The sequence below is a fragment of the Alternaria incomplexa genome, assembly GCF_024043165.1.
Source record: "Alternaria incomplexa strain BMP 0042 chromosome Unknown scaffold_6, whole genome shotgun sequence".
Classification (NCBI taxonomy): Eukaryota; Fungi; Ascomycota; class Dothideomycetes; order Pleosporales; family Pleosporaceae; genus Alternaria; species Alternaria incomplexa.
Genome location: NW_026249855.1, coordinates 1,115,036 through 1,131,316, shown reverse-complemented (window position 1 = coordinate 1,131,316; position 16,281 = coordinate 1,115,036). Strand labels below are relative to the sequence as shown.

General features: G+C 54.2%; 6 protein-coding genes across 6 annotated transcripts; 1 reads left to right on the top strand and 5 right to left on the bottom strand.

Moving 5' to 3' along the window:
* Positions 1 to 449: 449 nt before the first annotated feature.
* On the bottom strand, positions 450 to 2,927 carry J4E90_004939 (uncharacterized protein; the record flags this gene model as incomplete). Its single annotated transcript, XM_051434498.1, has 3 exons — positions 450 to 458; positions 574 to 947; positions 998 to 2,927. 3 exons carry the CDS (start codon positions 2,925 to 2,927, stop codon positions 450 to 452), a joined length of 2,313 nt encoding a protein of 770 aa, XP_051291754.1.
* A 1,898-nt stretch (positions 2,928 to 4,825) lies between these two features.
* On the bottom strand, positions 4,826 to 7,450 carry J4E90_004938 (uncharacterized protein; the record flags this gene model as incomplete). The annotated part of the gene is made up of 3 exons (XM_051434497.1): positions 4,826 to 4,943; positions 4,996 to 5,151; positions 5,202 to 7,450. The coding sequence occupies 3 exons, from the start codon at positions 7,448 to 7,450 to the stop codon at positions 4,826 to 4,828; spliced, it is 2,523 nt and encodes an 840-aa protein (XP_051291753.1).
* Positions 7,451 to 8,125: 675 nt separating this feature from the next.
* J4E90_004937 (uncharacterized protein) lies at positions 8,126 to 9,730 on the bottom strand (the record flags this gene model as incomplete). The annotated part of the gene is made up of 3 exons (XM_051434496.1): positions 8,126 to 8,764; positions 8,814 to 9,450; positions 9,501 to 9,730. The coding sequence occupies 3 exons, from the start codon at positions 9,728 to 9,730 to the stop codon at positions 8,126 to 8,128; spliced, it is 1,506 nt and encodes a 501-aa protein (XP_051291752.1).
* Positions 9,731 to 11,088: 1,358 nt separating this feature from the next.
* J4E90_004936 (uncharacterized protein) lies at positions 11,089 to 12,005 on the bottom strand (the record flags this gene model as incomplete). The annotated part of the gene is made up of 2 exons (XM_051434495.1): positions 11,089 to 11,807; positions 11,861 to 12,005. The coding sequence occupies 2 exons, from the start codon at positions 12,003 to 12,005 to the stop codon at positions 11,089 to 11,091; spliced, it is 864 nt and encodes a 287-aa protein (XP_051291751.1).
* Positions 12,006 to 12,529: 524 nt separating this feature from the next.
* Positions 12,530 to 13,237, bottom strand: J4E90_004935 (uncharacterized protein; the record flags this gene model as incomplete). Its single annotated transcript, XM_051434494.1, has 2 exons — positions 12,530 to 12,848; positions 13,011 to 13,237. 2 exons carry the CDS (start codon positions 13,235 to 13,237, stop codon positions 12,530 to 12,532), a joined length of 546 nt encoding a protein of 181 aa, XP_051291750.1.
* A 496-nt stretch (positions 13,238 to 13,733) lies between these two features.
* Positions 13,734 to 16,042, top strand: J4E90_004934 (uncharacterized protein; the record flags this gene model as incomplete). Its single annotated transcript, XM_051434493.1, has 2 exons — positions 13,734 to 14,023; positions 14,074 to 16,042. 2 exons carry the CDS (start codon positions 13,734 to 13,736, stop codon positions 16,040 to 16,042), a joined length of 2,259 nt encoding a protein of 752 aa, XP_051291749.1.
* Positions 16,043 to 16,281: the final 239 nt, after the last annotated feature.

The following is a 16,281-nucleotide window of genomic DNA, read 5'->3' as shown; positions in this document are numbered from 1 at the left end:
TAAGTGCCTCTGTGAAACGAAAAGATATAACTCAAAAGAAAGAGAGAATCAACAAAGCAGGAGACGCTATCGAAAGATGTTTTGCAGAATACTCTCCAACTTCTCCGCCAGTGGGTCCTCAGGCTGCTGCCGCCCCTTCTCGTCGAAGCGGGGTGGAAGTTCAATGGTAGCATCAGAGGTATCTGACCCGGGGCTTTCAGAGCGGTGACGCCTTTTCCGGGCCCTGCCAGACTCTCTTGTAGCATCCGATCGTTCGTCATCCCTGCGTCGCCTGTGTCGCTTGTGACTGTGATCATCTCGATGTCTGTGTTGCCTTTCGGAATCGGAATCGGATGAAGACTCCCGTGACCGTGAGGCCTCTCGGGAGGGTATCTCTCGTTCTTGTGGGTTCAAGTCGAAATGGACGCTCTTATCTTCTTCCGGGGACGGACTCGGGCTAGGCGGGTCGTCTACGGGCCCTGTTCTGGTATTAGCGAATTGTTCAGATTCATGGGCAGGCAGCGGCCTCCACCCACCACGCGAAGACGCAAAGTTATGGTGCTCTTTACCGCCATCAGGGACTGGAGCACTCACATTGTCACCCCCACGTCGTGGCTGGCCGTAGTAGGGTTCGTGTTGTTGTTGATGCTGGGGTGCATATGGGTTGCCGAGATGCAAGTCGTCGTGTGGTGGGTTGACAAAATGTGAGGGATGGTTGGGCTCATATGCGCTCTGAGGAGGCGGAGGGAAGTCTGCTGGGTTATACGGAGGATAAGGGTTGTTGGTGTTGGGATTGAAGTTGAGGTTGGGGTTGGGGTCTACTGGAGCACTAGGGGGAGGGGGGAAGTAGTTCGTCTCAGGGAAGTAGCGAGAGTCGTTAGGATGGGCAGTGGAGGTGGAGACATCGGTGGGCGTGGGGCTATCATAGGGGCTGTAGGTGCCTGTGGAGTAGGCTGAATCCTCCTCGCCTGGTGATGTTGAGTATGCTAATTGCGGTGTGGGCGTGGGGTGGACTCACGTCGTCGTTCGGCTTCCTTTTCGGCCTTCTTACGGTCGCGCCGCTTCGCTGCTTCATGGGCAGCCAGACCAGCTACACCGGCGACCGCCGCCGTCTCCGCGACCTTCCGTGATCGACTCTTGCTCCGGCTCCGGCTCCGGCTTCCACGTCGACCACCAGAGGAAGAAGAGCTTCCTCGCCGTCTACGGTGCGCGCGGCTGCGGTCCCGGCTTCGACTGCGACTACTGGCACGATCGGTGTACACCGGATCATCGCCGTACTCTACTAAAACAGGTTCACTCACTGTACTTCCACGTCTGCTGCGGTTGCGTCCGGTAAGGCGGGAGAGGACTGACCTGGACCTTGAGCGCGACCTTGACTTGGACCGCGATGCCGCCCTAGCCTCCTTCTTAGCCTTGCGTTTCTCATAAAGTCCAGTGACAGCTGCGCCGGCAACACCAGCGGCAGCAATCGGAACACCCTGTCGGATCCGGCTAGGTGAGCGCTTGCCCTTGCGCTTTCGAGACTTGCTACGGCTGCGTGCCGCAAGACCGGCTACAGCAGCAGAGGCAAGGCCAACTTGCGCTGCTCTGTTGTTGCGATGCTCAGGGTCTAGGTGTTTGCTCGTGCTACGAGACCTACCCCTGTCATCAGCCACTGAGGCGGACCTGGATCTTCTTCGGCTCTTCCTAGAACGCGATCTGCCTCCATGACGTGACCTGCTTCGGTGCCGATCTTCTATGACCGTAACCGTCTCCTCTTTGACCACCTTGTTCTTGTTCCTCTGTCCGGCAGCGTAGGCGAGGGCTCCAACACCGGCAAGTGCGGCAAGCGTGCCCAGCTCCTTCACCCTCGACTTGCTGCGGTGGCGAGATTTGGCACGGCGGCTGCCTCTGCCACGATCAGAAGAAACAGACCGGGATCTGTCACGGTTGTTAAATCTATCGAGAGCCACAGCACTCACGGCACCAAGCGTGCCGTAGCCAAGGGCATTTCCTATGTTGCCTCCAGCGGCTTCACCCTTTCTCTTGCGGTGATGCCTGATGATTTGTCCTGCAGCAACTCCGGCAAGAGCGCCTGCAGCAACATCACGTTTGGTGCGGGTCTCACTTCCGCCCCAGGTATCCTTCTCCTTGTGGATATAGATGTCGTCGTCGCTGTAGTAGTTCTTATCTCCCCATCGGTGGTCATATTCACGCTCGTCGGCGTATCGCTCATCGTAGCGACCGCCGCGATCGATCTCCTTCACTCTGCGCTCGTAGTAGTAATCTTCCTCGTGGCGCTGCGGACGAGCAACCTGTCTGTCTTCTTCAGTACGTTCAACAAGCTCGTAGGATGGCTCTTGGACGCGCTCGCGGATGATGATGGGTTGAGGGGCTTCCTCCCGGATAATAATAGGCTGCATCTGCATCTGCATGGGTGGCATCTGCTGGGGCTGGGGGGCCTCATTGCGGATGTAGATGGACTGGGGCTGGGGTGGTGGGGGTTGGGGCAGCGGCTCGGGGCGGAAATACTCAGTAGACCTCGAGTACTTCTCCAACTCATAGGGCTGCTCCCGCGGGAAGATCTCGCGCTCGCGGTCGTAGTCCCGGGAAATGCGGATCTCGGTGCGCGCAGGTGAGGGGGAGCGCTCGTATTCGCGCTGAATGCGATACTCGGAACGCACGGGCGAGACTTCGCGCTCACGTTCGGCGTAGTGGTAGTGTCTCACTTCTCGTTGGGGAGCGGGCGCTTCATGGCGCTCGATATGATAGTCCTTGACAGAGCGACGGTCGTCGAAGTCGTCGCGGCCGCGGTGAACCATGCGCATCTCGGTCTCGTACGTGTCTTCCTCGAGGCTGTGATCGGGCACCTTGTAGCGCCGCACCGTGGTGTAGCCAGTGGCACCAGTGCGCGTGGACGTGGTGTCCCACTCGCGGTCGCGCTCGCTCCTCTTGTAGATGACCGACATGGTGCGGCGTGGAGTCGTGGAAAGAGAAACGGAGGGGTAAGTTGCAGTGGCTCGGAAGTGCGCGCAATGCAATGCAGGAGGGGAGCAGAGGATAGGGGATGTTTGTAGACTCTGGCGGCGGGTGCTCGCCTACGTAGCCAGTCGTGGTGACTCGCTGCTAGGCGTGACTGTGAACGGCTGAGCGAGGGCGGGTACTCGCAGGCGTCGATCGCGAGCCGGCGGGGCTGGGTGATTGGCGAGAGTGTTGATCAACACGCTCACTATCGTTGGGGATGCGCAATACTCGCAGACTGCGATAGCAAACGAGGTGGGGTAATAAGAGGGTGAACGCGAGTAGGGCAGACGACGTCAAGTGTCAGGAATAGCGGACCCCGTCAGAAGACTTGATTCTGGCCTGCCCAGAAGGCAAGAGGTACCCTGAGGCCGATGACGTCAAACCAATCGCACCACCTCAACCGACCGCGCGCTGGACCATGTGTTTCAACACCGCGTCTCCAGTGTCTAAATACATACGGGCGCCGTCGGGCAGTGCCTGTCTGCGCGAAGTCTGTCTGCCTTACCTAGATACCCTCTTCGCAGCCAGATGGGCACACCGCGCCGTCGCAGCCCTACATCGAGCCACGACGGGAGCGCGCGCATCGCACATTATGCGAACCATTACCTGCAAGCTGTCACATTCGCTAGAAGTTTCTTTTTGTGGGCACCAAGAACTCACCGGACATTGCGCCATCACCTATGCGCATAGCCCCGCATGCGGTGAGCGCTCGAGCATGTGGACGGTGCTTCTGCGGCTGACAACGACTCACGCCGCTGACTGCCCCTTCCCCATCGCTGCCGGCTGCCTGGTGACTCCATCAACGGCACAGCGGCGAAGAGAGAACTTGGGCCCAACCTGGCACCAAGCTGCAAGACAAGAACCTTCCTGCGTCACCGCACGCAAAGCCCAAAAGTGAAGCAACCCAATACTCCCAGGGTCACCCTGCCCACCTCGCATAGAACGCCTCGCAAGAAGCATGTTCTTGACGCGATCGACAGAAAAGTACATCGATGAGACCGTTGAAGAGTTTTTCCACGACCGTGAACTCGCCGGAACCTTTGCATCGTGACGGAGCAGCACCTGCCCAACGTACTGAACACATCGCGGGCATGCATACTACAAGCCAGACCCTCGCTGCAAGGAAGTGCACTGTGTCTGACCTACTTCGACCGATTGAGGCGTGCATCAGAGTACCGTGAAGATCGGGATAGTATCCAACAGGCTGCACCATGCAGACGTCCAAAGCACTGCCTTAAGAACCCAGTGCACACCCTCACCACCATCTGCATCCTTCCCACGACCCGCACCGTGAGACTCCGCCTCTTAGTCCAGTAGATCTGTCCTCCCATAGTGACCACACCACTGCCGAAACAAGCCACATTATCGCTATTGGACATGTCTCAGCTTCCCAGCGACTCACCACCTGGAGTGACTGTATGAAACGAAGCGACGTCCCGGCGAATACCCACTTTTCTCTCTCGCTCACCGGAGACGCATAGCTGCCGGTAAACACGGCTGGGCGATAACACTCACTGTACGTGGCCTCCCGTCTGTGTTTCAAAGAGGGGCGACACTGGGGGCCAGATGACTGCGCAAACATCGGTATCACTGTGCGGAAATAACATACGAAAGCGAGTCAGCAGAGCACACTGACGGTTAGAAATCAAACAACTGTCATAACTAGTCGAACAACATGCCCGACTCCGATATGTAGTAGTGGTACAAAAGCAAACATGTGTACTGTCTTGGTCCAACTCAAACCAGGGACGACTCAACGCAAGCGAAACCCGACCGCCAACGCCACGCGATACGATGTGTTCTCTCAACCAAATGGCACTCTATGCTTTTCTTTTGGGTGTGATCAAACGATTCCGTACACCCTCTTCGCAATGAAGTAGCACATAAGACCGAAGGTGATGAGGCCTCCAGTAATGCACCAGAACCAGTTGAGGTTCTCGATATCTTGGCCAGGGACGAGACTGGGCTTGGTTAGCTTATCGTTCGCTCAGGGTCATACGTATTTTGACTCACCAGTTCATACCCCAGATACCGGTCACAACGTTCATTGGCAGGACGATCGTTCCGAGCACAGTAAGCTTGCCAAGAATATCAGACGTCTTCTCTTGACGTTCGTTCATCCTGATGTTGATCTGGGCAAGGTAGTTGCTGTGAGCACGAGAGAGGAGACTGGGAGGCTGATTAGTTTGTGGTCTATAGCAGTGCCGGGATCAACTTACTTCTCGTAATGACTCAGGTTGCCTGTCATGGTGACGATATGATCCTGGATATCTCCAAGATACATGCCAATCTCGTTGCGAGGTGCAATATCCCACTGCTCGTTGCATCGCTTCGCGAAACCCTTGATGACATCGGCCTTGTTACCAAGCAAGCGGTAGAGGCTCATAACCTTCTTTCTGCATTCACCCACACGTCGCAACATGTCTCGGCCGGTTTCTTGCTGTGACTTGATCTCGGGAGGCTCTTTGTAGTGCGGGTTGTTGTAGCTGTACGATTTCTCCTTCTCTGCTTCCTGTTCTTCTTCGCTCGAATGAAGTCGCAATATAGCCTCATCGATATCATCAACCTCTTCTTCGATCTTCTGGATCATAGGCGCGTACGCATCCGTGACATCGTCAATGATGGCATAAGAGATCCAGTCAGGTGACAATACAAGGTAGTCAGAAAGTTGGCGAATACGGCGGCGGACGTTGGCAGGATGCGGTGTCATAGAGAAGTGGAAGCTTATTACGCCTTCTCTGAACACAACAACATACAGGTTGACGGGCTCCAGGTAGTCCTCGCTGTTCTCATCTTGCTCAAAGGTACGGTAGTTGATGAAGTAGTAGTGCTTGAACAGCTCGACCTTTTCGCGTTGCTCTTGCATGAGGATGTCTTCCGAGGTCAATGGATGTATGCCAAACGTCTTAGAAATGACCTTCATCTCAGTCTCTGTGGGGGACATGACATCCAACCACCAGGCAGGCCGTGGGCCAAACCGCTTCGGCTTTTCGCCATTGGGCTTGTCGGGTTTTCCTGCATCCGTTGGACGCGGGGTTGTTGAGCGCGTCTGTTCTCCAGAAGAGTACTTGCCCTCGGCCTTCGAAGTCGAACGCGTTGTTGTGCGTGAGGAGTAGCCGCCGTTGGGGCCAGCATGCAGCATGTCATCTTCTGTGTCGGAAGAATCGCTGTCGTCGTCCAGGATCGGTGGATCAGGAACGAAGAGATTCCTGAAGCTCTGCCCAGGTTGCAAGAGTTCGCTGATGCTCTGGCTGTGAATGGTGTTGTCAAACGTCTCGTTGAAGTAGGTGAAACGATAGGGAGCGTCGCTGTCCTCGCGATGCCAGACGCGTCGTTTCGGACGGAGGCGTCCTTCAACCATAAGCGGTTCGCTAACCTTGCGCATGCGCATGCCTTCAATTGTCCGTTGTTCCTTCTCCTCGTGTGCCCAAGCTTGTAGAACGTCGAGATCGGGCCAGCGGCGCCGTCTTCGGCGAGTGGTAGGCTCACCGGTCGTGGGGGCGTTCATGTAATCTTCGTGTCCCATCTCAGACATGTCCTCGTGGGGGAAGCAGACATCTTCAAGCGCAGAACCAGTCATGCGGCGTGTGAAGTCGCCAGGAGTAGGTGGAGTGCCTGAATGGGCGTCCTCATCGATGTTGATAAGTGCGTCTCGGGATGCACTGTTGGACCTTCCTGGGTCGGACATGTGATCCAAGTCTGTCGGGAGCATGACATCGTCTAGACCGCTACTAGCCTCGAAGGCTGGGCTCGTAGGTACGGATGGGGGGTTGTTTACGTCGTAGTCGTCGAGGTTGGTTGTAGAGTGGTGGTGTTGAGTGAACAGATCCGGCCTGTGTTCTGGCATGGGCATGTGCTTGAAGCTCTTTGCGGAGTTCTTGCTTCCTCGGCGAGGCTTGCCGTTGTTGGAGCCATAGCTGGTGGATGTCCTGATGTCGCGTTGAGACGAACCCATGAGTGGCGTTCTATCATCCGCATCGTCTTCGCCATCACTGTAGTGCTCCTCGGGAGTATGCGACAGGCGTGAGCGGCCGTAGGAGTTCGCGGCTTGAAGCCGCTGGGGGGTGCTGACGCTGGGCTGACTTGCCCTCGGCTGGTACATGGACGTTACAGGCACGCTAGGACGACGCGTCCGAATGGTGGGCTGCTCGCGGTGGTCCAGCAGAGCCTCGCTCTCGAGGCTTGTGTTGCTGAGGTTGCTGTGGGTGCGGTAGAAGCCGTTGCTCCCTCGCGACTGCCCATGGCTGGCGACATTGGCCAGACTCGGGCGCTCCTCCATCATGGAGTCGCCTTGCGCGAGATCGGCTCCAGCTGCAAAACTCTGTCTCCTGTTTTTGCGCTTCTTACCACCGCGATGCGTCTTCTTCTTCTTAGGTGGAGCGGCTGCAGCTGCCGCATACGAAGGGCCGCTGGAGGTGGCAGCTGTGCCGGCGTCGGGGCCAGCAGGGCCAGACGGATTTGAGGCCATTACGGGAAAGCGCGTGGATCAAGATAACAATTGCAGTGTTAACGCTGTGTGACGGGGGTGTGCAGCAATGATGGGCCACTGATAAGTAGACACGCAGGAGTGTGGGTGGAAAAGCGCGTCGGAAGTGCTGAGTGTGGATTTGCTGCGAATCTCGTCCTGAATCTACCAGTGACGTTACTCGGTGTCCGTGCCCTGGAAGTGTGGGCCCGCCCGGGGGGTCTAGCCTCTCCAGCTTTGCAGTTCGCATGTGTGAACCATCCGGTGGATCTCGCGGACGCTGCTGCCAGCAACCCCATCTCTGTCGCCATCTCCGCGATAATGCCCTGCAAGCTGCATGTCAGTACGACGACTGGTTTGTACACGTTGGTGGCTGTTCTGAGCAACGGCTGTCGCGTGGTCAATTACCGATTCGGGAACATGGCAATCCTGCATGCGCCATTGCTTCGCCCTAGCACTCGATTTGGCGCTATTACGCTTGTTTTCACTACCCCGACCTCTAATGGTAATTCCGTGCGTCACTAGTCATCAATAGATTAGAAAGAGCAAGGCACACTTCTCGATCAAACAATTCCATACCTGGGTATCTCTCTGGCCTCAGCACACCCCGCGTCAAGCTGCATATCGAGTGGCACTGCAGTGCGATAACAGCTTGGTTTGTCATTGGTAGCTCTACACCTACAGAACGTAGCGAAATCTTGGGCCATAGTTTTCGCCTAGTTCCCTCTTGCTCCCACCGGTTTCCCTTTGCTGCGCCAATGTCCCGTACTTGCGATCCAACTTCTTGTTCTCCCACGCGAGATTTGTTCTCAGCAAAAGAGATAACAGGCAGAACAGAAACATGAACCCAGCACATACAGATTGGCCCTTGACGTACAATGGGCCTTCTGATGTGGGATACAATCGGGTCCCCAGCAGAGGTCCGCATTGGCCAATCAAGTTCAAAATAACTATTCCTGTACCCCTCCGAGTATCGCTGCCTTGGTTGTTCGTGACCCAAGGCAGTACATTGCCTATAGCTGGGAAAATACCAGCAGCAGCCAGAAAAACTCCGAAATATCTCGCTCCTACGCTCTTCGTGGTTGCCAGGATGACATAGCCAATCCCTCCAATGGCCGTGAGGATAGCGATCATGATACCTCGCTGTTGCGTCCGATCTGCGATGTAGCATGTGGCGATTACTGTGAGGAAGGACAAGAAGAATGGCGGTGCTGTGAGGCCCTGCGCATTGACCTTCGAGAAGCCCATTTCGTTGAGGATCGTGGGAAGGAACACCGGCAATGACGAGAATGCAACGTTCCCGGAGAAGTACATGAGCTTTTATTCAGGTCAGTTAAGTACCACGACATCGCGTTGTCAGACTTACACCGAGTATCCAGCCTTTTAGATCCATCAGTCCCTCCAACATCTCTTTCCAGTTGATAGCTCCAATTCTTGTTCCAGCGCCAGCCTGTGCCACACCACGAGCTCTTGCAACCGCCTTTTCCTCTTCGTTCAGGAACTTCGCCTTTTCCGGACTGTCTGGTAGGAAGAAGAAGGCAACAGCAGCCATAACGACTGTAGGTAAGCCTTCTACCAAGAACAATACGCGCCATTTCGCCATTCCAGGATTACCGCTCGTAATTCCATACGCTAGAGCACCTGCGAACGTGTTGGCTAGCGGCGCAGCCGATAGGAACAACCCACACCTAAGCCCAAGTTCATGCCTCAGGTAGAAGAATGAAAGCAGAAATGGCACGCCTGGCCCATATGCTATCTCTGCAGCTCCCATGAGGAACCGCAGTGCCATCATCCCTCCCCATGAAGTTGTCGCAGCTTGTACGGTCGAAACGAGGCCCCAGACGAAGACGCAGCCCGCGGCCCAAATATGCGGTGGTACGACTTTCCACATGATCGCGAGGAATCCGAAGACGATGTACGAAATATAGAATATGGTAAGTAGCCACTGGTACTGCGAACTACTCAGATCGAGGTCTTCTTCCATGCCCGCAATTCGCGCGTTGCTGATGTCACATTAGCCATGCTTTCTCCATTGTAAAGATGTTTTTCATACCCAATATTTGACCGGTCGAGGAATGCCAGCAGATACAATGCCGATAGCAAAGGAACGATGTGGGTATCCAATTTCCGTCGCACGCGCTTCTCGATCACCGGGTCAATCTCGTCTTCCACCCGTGCAGCTGGCCCAGCTTCTGCGCCTCCCTCTCCCTCTTTCATCATCTCGAACTTCTTCTCCTCATTCTGGTCCACGCTCTCCGGGTCTTTCGAGGTGAAGAGACGCATCTCAATCGGCGCACAGTCTCAAAGTAAGGTGTAGTACAGCAAGAACGGCAGCGCGCGGGCGTGCGGCAGGGGAGGCGAGCATATAAGCACTACAAGACTCATGTCGAAGCTTAACCAAATGCCGAGATCGGTACGACTCCACCCCGAAGCTTCATGATAGGCGGTCTGATGCGCTGTGTTGGGGATAAAATGTGATGAGGTGGGGCTGGGCGGGGAGATCGACATTGGGGGATGCACATCGTGGACGGAACGGAATTAGGCCCGTACACCGCAGACCGGCCGAAATTCTCAACGAAGTAGAGTTCAGACTGCTACCTTCACCCTTGTGTTCGTCTGTGAGGCTGAACATGAGAAGGTCATAACGCTGTCACCCCACACAAAAGAGAACTGAACAGGTGCTTTGCAGGATACATTAAGGCAGCAAGAGAAAGATAAAAACGCACCAAGACGAGGTAGGCTTCCCGGTTATCTTTATTGACCTTCGTACGAAATGTCTTTAGAGGCTTTGATTTTTCCCTCGAGTGGGGTGCTGCGATTATGCAAAGTACGCGAAGTACCCGTTCACGTGTACGTACCTACTACCTACCTATGTGGGTATCAGGTATCAGCATCACCAACGCCATCAACGATCAATCAACGACATTATGCCCACTCATTTATCCCAGGGTACCGAGGCGACCAACATATGACGAGCCACACAATTCGTGCAACACCAACGACAGAAACGATGCCTGGACTATGCCATCACATGATGGCGAAAGCGATGATGAATATAACTCGTCGGGTATTACATCCATGGCCTAGAATACAGAAATTTGCAATGCGATATCATTCAAACCAATATCACCAGTATTAAGAGCTCATTCTCATACTCGTTTTCAACATACACATCGAATGCCATTTCAACACAAACTGAATGCTTACTACGCTACCAAAGTCTACATGTCCACTCCTAGCCCATGCGCAGTTCTCTAGCCGTCCAACCCTTCTGCGCTTTCTGGTCTCCATAACCTTTCCGAGCTCGCGTCTTCTTTAGATACGCTGCGTGCTAGAGAGCTGTCTTAAGTAAGCATGGTTTCTATACTGTTTGTAGCACAGCAGTGGATACATAGGAGAAAAACGTCAAGAGCACCTCATTAGGCATATCTGATTCCCAGATCAGTCAAGCATTTAGTAAGTATGCTGGAATGATACATGGCCATCACCATGATGGACTGAGTGAAGCAGTAACCAGATCCAATTCGTGTATCTGTCCAGATAAGATCCCAACACACCATATCATAATCTTACATCCAAAATCTTCATACCTCAACGCCGTATCAATCGCAATCAAAAGAAGACCCCCGCTTCTTTTCTTCCTATATGGCAAGATGCGACATAGTCTGCCCTTGTCCGATCTGCGGCGCCGCCTTCGGCAACGGCTTCAACCTCTGCTGTTGTACCGGCGTCCGACTCGTTCCCGGCAGCGTATTCGTCCCAGGATAAGCCTTCTTGGGATCAGGCTTCTTCTGCTCAGTGGGCGGTGTAAACGGTTTCGGTTGGCCAGGCTTGACTGCAGCCTTCTTGGTCGTCGGGTATGCGGGTTTGGGAAGACCGTTGGTATCCGGGAAAGGCTTCGGAAGGGCCTTGTTGGCTGAGGGAGCTGCGCTGGGGCCCTTGAAGGGAGGGATAGGTTTTGTGGCTCCGCCGATGGCTCTTTGTCCGCCTCCTACAAGGCCTCCGGTGGCTTTTGTGGCGTTGTTCGTTACGGTGCCGACGGTGCTGTTTGCGCGGCCTATGACGCCTCCGGTGACTTTGGATGCGCCGCCTGTTACTCCTCCGACAGTTTTGTTCAATCCTCCTACTGTTCCTCCGACAGTCTTCTTCGCTCCTCCAACAGCACCGTTGACTTGGTTACTACCCGGGTACTTCTTCGCGCCCAGAGGCGTTCCACTGGTGGTTGGCTTGTTGCTCGCGGGGGTCGAGTTGGAACGCTTGACTACGGACTTTCGTGCTGTGGAAGGGAGAGCTTTGGCTGTGGGCTTGTAGGTTTGGCCAGTGATTGCGGTGCCGTAGCTTGTTGCTTTCTTCTCGATACCTGGGCGCATGTTAGTGAGTGCTCGAGGGGCATTTACGGGACGAGCAGCTTACCATTTCCCACACTTCTTCCACTGTTCTCAATCATATCCCCAGCCTTGATCAAGGCATTTCCACCATATTCACCCGCCGTCTTCTTTCCGGCATCTACGAAGCCCTCTACCGAGTTCCAGATGATGTTTGAGATGAAGCTCGTCATTGTATAGTATGTGTAGTGATCTCGCGACTGCAATTGATGTCGAAAGCTAGGTTCGACGGAGGAGCTATGGTAGTATCGAGAGAGCTCTCTAATTCTAGACTGTTGGACCCCAGATCATGTTCTCCGATGATGCATGGCCTTTGGCGCCACCGCAGCTTGAACCTGTTTCGCTACCCGTCGCATGCAGGGGGGTCGCTGCCGCCCCGCGTCAAATGACGTTATTGTGGCACAGCGAGGTGGACCTGAACCAAAGTCCTGGCTGGCGATCTTTTGATGCAGGTTTTTAGCTTCTGTTGTAGCTTTCTGCCGTGGCATGTCACCAGTACGCTAGGCAGTACAGCGTTGAGGCTGAGTATCACGGTGCAGTGGTGATGCTCGTATGTCAATTTATTATGTTTATCGTCAATCATACTATTCGTACAAAGCGCGCTGCTACAGTCAAACCCTTTTGATTACATATCCTCAATACCAATAGAAAAAAGAAACGCTCGTAACTACTCATTGCTTTGGACAAAAGTAACAAACTAAGCACCCTGTCTGGCCTTCTCAGCGCAGATCAGGGCGATGATGCGGCTCAACTCAGCGCTTTGTGCGAATTGCTCCTGCTTGGTCTTGTCGTCTACGTCTTCGCACGCTGCGATGTCGTTGCTGACTGTCAGCATACGGTTTTGGAGCGTGAGCAGCTTGGCAAGTGTGTTGTCGAGGAAAGGTGCGCTGAAGGTAATGTTGGTTGGTGAGGCGCCGTTGTTGGGCATGCGCATCTCGAGTTTCCTGGGTGGCTTCTTTCCCGAGTTGGACGGAGCAGACTGCTGTTGTTGCTGCTGTTGCGCTTGCTGTTGGGGCCTACCGCAGATCGTTAGCAAATGTACTTCTAGACCAGTGATTACGCGATAGGGGTCTATATTCAGGTCGGCAGTTGTGTAGTGCGGCCCTGATTTTCCACGCCGTCGCTACCAGAACCAAAAGAATGCCAGGGGAAAATTCAAGGAAGTTCGGACGACTCACTTCTCGCGCTCGACGAATGTCATGTTCTCTGCCATTTCGGCGACGCGGTTTGCGATCCTCGAAGCCATGATAGTGTATGGTGACATCTGAGGTTGCGAAGCTCCGTTCGTTGCGCCATTCGTCTGGGGCTTCTTTGCGCTTTGGGTAGCCTTCTTAGGAGCCCTTGAAGCGGTGGCCCTGTTGGTGGTGCGCTTGGCCGGCGCGGATGCGACTGAGGCTGCGGGCATGTTGGAAAGATGCGATGCGTGGTTCGGGATAAGTTCTGTGATATGTGTCAGCCTCCAGCCTAAATGAACGTTTGAAGGCTGCTCGCGTGCACCACTCGAGTATGCGCCAGGGTCGACAGCTGTCAAAGTCGAACGTACCGTAGTTGTGGTGCAAATGTGGTGGTATTGTTGGAAGAGGGATGTAGTTGAGACGCTTTGGAGAACTGGTATCTACTGCGGAGCGAGTATAGTGTTATTGAGTAGACCAAGAGACTAAGGAAGGGGTAACGGTGTGTCTCGAATATCTTGCTTGCTTGACTTGGTTGTACGCCGCCACACATAACGTCATGCCACGGCACGCTGACAGGGGTTGACGACGCGCAAGTGGAGCATCCATCTTGATCTCGAACCTGGACCCGTTAGCCTGCACTGACGTCGCGGGTAGCCCGTCACTGGTGCTGATAGTCGTGTTTGACGTTTTGGACTTCGATGTTCGCTCGTGTGCCAACTGTGGAAGATGTCGCCTGCTACTGCTACGAAGAAGCCCGTCGTTACCAAATCGCCGGCTGCCAAACCCCCGGTGAAGAAGGCGACGGCTCCAAAGCCAACCCCAGCGAGCCAATCAGCATCCAAGCCCCCAGTACCAGCTGCTGTCAAGAGGAAGAAAAAGGATGACCTCGGTGCTGGATTGCGGATCTCGAAAGACAATGTCGAAGCGCATCCGGCTGGACCACCGCGCTTTGGCGAGTTGACACAGGCAGAACGAGCTTTCACGTTAGCCTCGACGTTCTTGTCCGGCGTTCTGGCGTAAGCACGTCCATGTCCACCTCCAGATACACCCAACTAATACCTGACAGTATAAGCGCATCCCAATTCCTAGGCGCACCGCTAAAGCTGATTGACCCGCAATTCTACGATGGGTACATGGCATATACCAAAGAATGCTTCGCCATCCTGATCACCTGTCTAACCCAATGGTGGGCTCCGACTGTCGTTCGTGTATCTGGCGACTCCAGCATGGTCGGCCAACTTATCAAACGCAAAGATGGATCGTTACAATGCAATTTTGCAGACCGCATGGTGCTCATGGCAAACCATCAACTTTACACTGACTGGCTGTATATATGGTGGATCGCTTATACGAACAACATGCACGGCTTCATCTACATCATTTTGAAGGAGTCGCTGAAGAACATTCCGATCATTGGATGGGGCGCCCAGTTCTACAACTTCATTTTTCTATCTAGAAAATGGGAAGAAGACCAACGCACATTCAAGAAGCATCTCAGCAAACTGAACAAGAAGGGAGACCCCATGTGGCTCATCATCTTTCCCGAAGGAACAAACCTGTCCAAGACTACGCGCGAAAAGAGTCAACAATGGGCGAAGAAGAACGCTTTACAGGACATGAAGCACCAACTGCTTCCACGCAGCACTGGTCTCAAGTTTTGCCTCAACGAACTGAGGGAAACTACAGATTGGCTGTACGACTGCACCATCGCATACGAAGGTGTGCCAGAAGGTCAATTTGGTCAAGACATCTTCACTCTTCGCTCTTCGTTCTTCGAAGGCCGGCCTCCGAAATCAGTCAACATGCACTGGCGACGATTTCACCTTGACGATATCCCATATGAGAACACACACGCTTTTGAGGTCTGGCTGAGGAACCGTTGGAGGGAGAAGGACTACATGCTGGAGTACTTCAGTCGCCACAACCGCTTTCCCGCAGAAGATTTCTGGAAGAACCACCTGGATATGGACACCAAGAGTGAGAGCAGTAGAGGCGGAAACAAGACCATCCGAACCGTACCACGACCAGCAGTACAGATCGAAACCGAAGTCAAGAGCGGCAACTGGAACGAGTTCGTCAAGATTTTCGCTCCAATAACCTCCGTCATGATGGCTCTGACCGTAGCCTACGGTGCTTCGCCCGAAGATCTACCAATACCCGGTGCCAAAGAATTCTTTCAAACCCACATGAGAACACTACTAGGCCAAGGCGGCGAAATGAAAGGCCTCCCAAGCCCCGAGCAACTAGAAAAGATGATAGAAGGCGCCGCACAAATGGGCGCAGCCCAAGCCACAGGACCAAAAGAAGTACCTGAAGTACAACGCCTAACCCAAGAAAACCTCGCCAAACTAGTCAAAGAAACAGCTATCGCAAGCGGCGCTGTGATGCCCAACGGAATGAGAAGAGCAAGCACAGCACTACCACCACCAATGACCAAGACGCTGCAAACGCCCACTGCCGCGACCCCAGCAGTAAGGCGAGCTCAAAGCGCGGTGAACCTCCCAACATCCTCAGCAAAGAAACCCACAGCCGCAGCCCCCAAACCAGGCACCGCCGCACACGCCCGAGCGAACCCCGCGGCAGCAACCAAGAAACCCACTCCGCAACCCACAGGTCCCATGAAAGAGATGATGACAGCTTCAGGCGTCATGATCAAAGTCCCTCAAACGGAGGTCGAACAAGCCAAGAAAACAGGCACGCTGACCATGGCAAACGGCGTTAAGATCAAAGTGGGCAGAGAGGAGATTGAGAAGGCGCAAGAGAAGAAGGGGACTACGTTCATGACGGCAGGCGGTGTGCCCATCAAGGTGACGCCTAGCGGTGCTGTGCAAGTGCCTGAGAAAGTGAGCAAGGGGCAAGCGCCGGCTGTGAAGAAGACGGGGGATTTGGCGAAGAAGATGGGTGCTGTGTCGACGATTCCAGCGAAAAAGGCGCCTGCTAAGATAGGGGGTGCGACGAATGGGACTGCGAAGAAAGGGACTGCTGCGAATGGGGCGGCGAAGAAACCGGCTACCGCTGCTCCGAGGAAGCTTTGAGATGACTGTTATGAGGATAAGGGTATAATTTTTTTGGGGGGTATAGTATAACCAGGGTATTTGTTTGGCGTTGAACCAGTATACATAACTAGATCTTGGATAATTTGTTTGTTTGTATGTAAGATATCAGCATGCCATCATTGGAATCGAAGCAAAACAGCCTATCCCATGCACCGTTGCAGTGTTACATGGCCTCCGGTCTGAATCGTCGTACAGAAAGAACCCATAACCTCAGATAC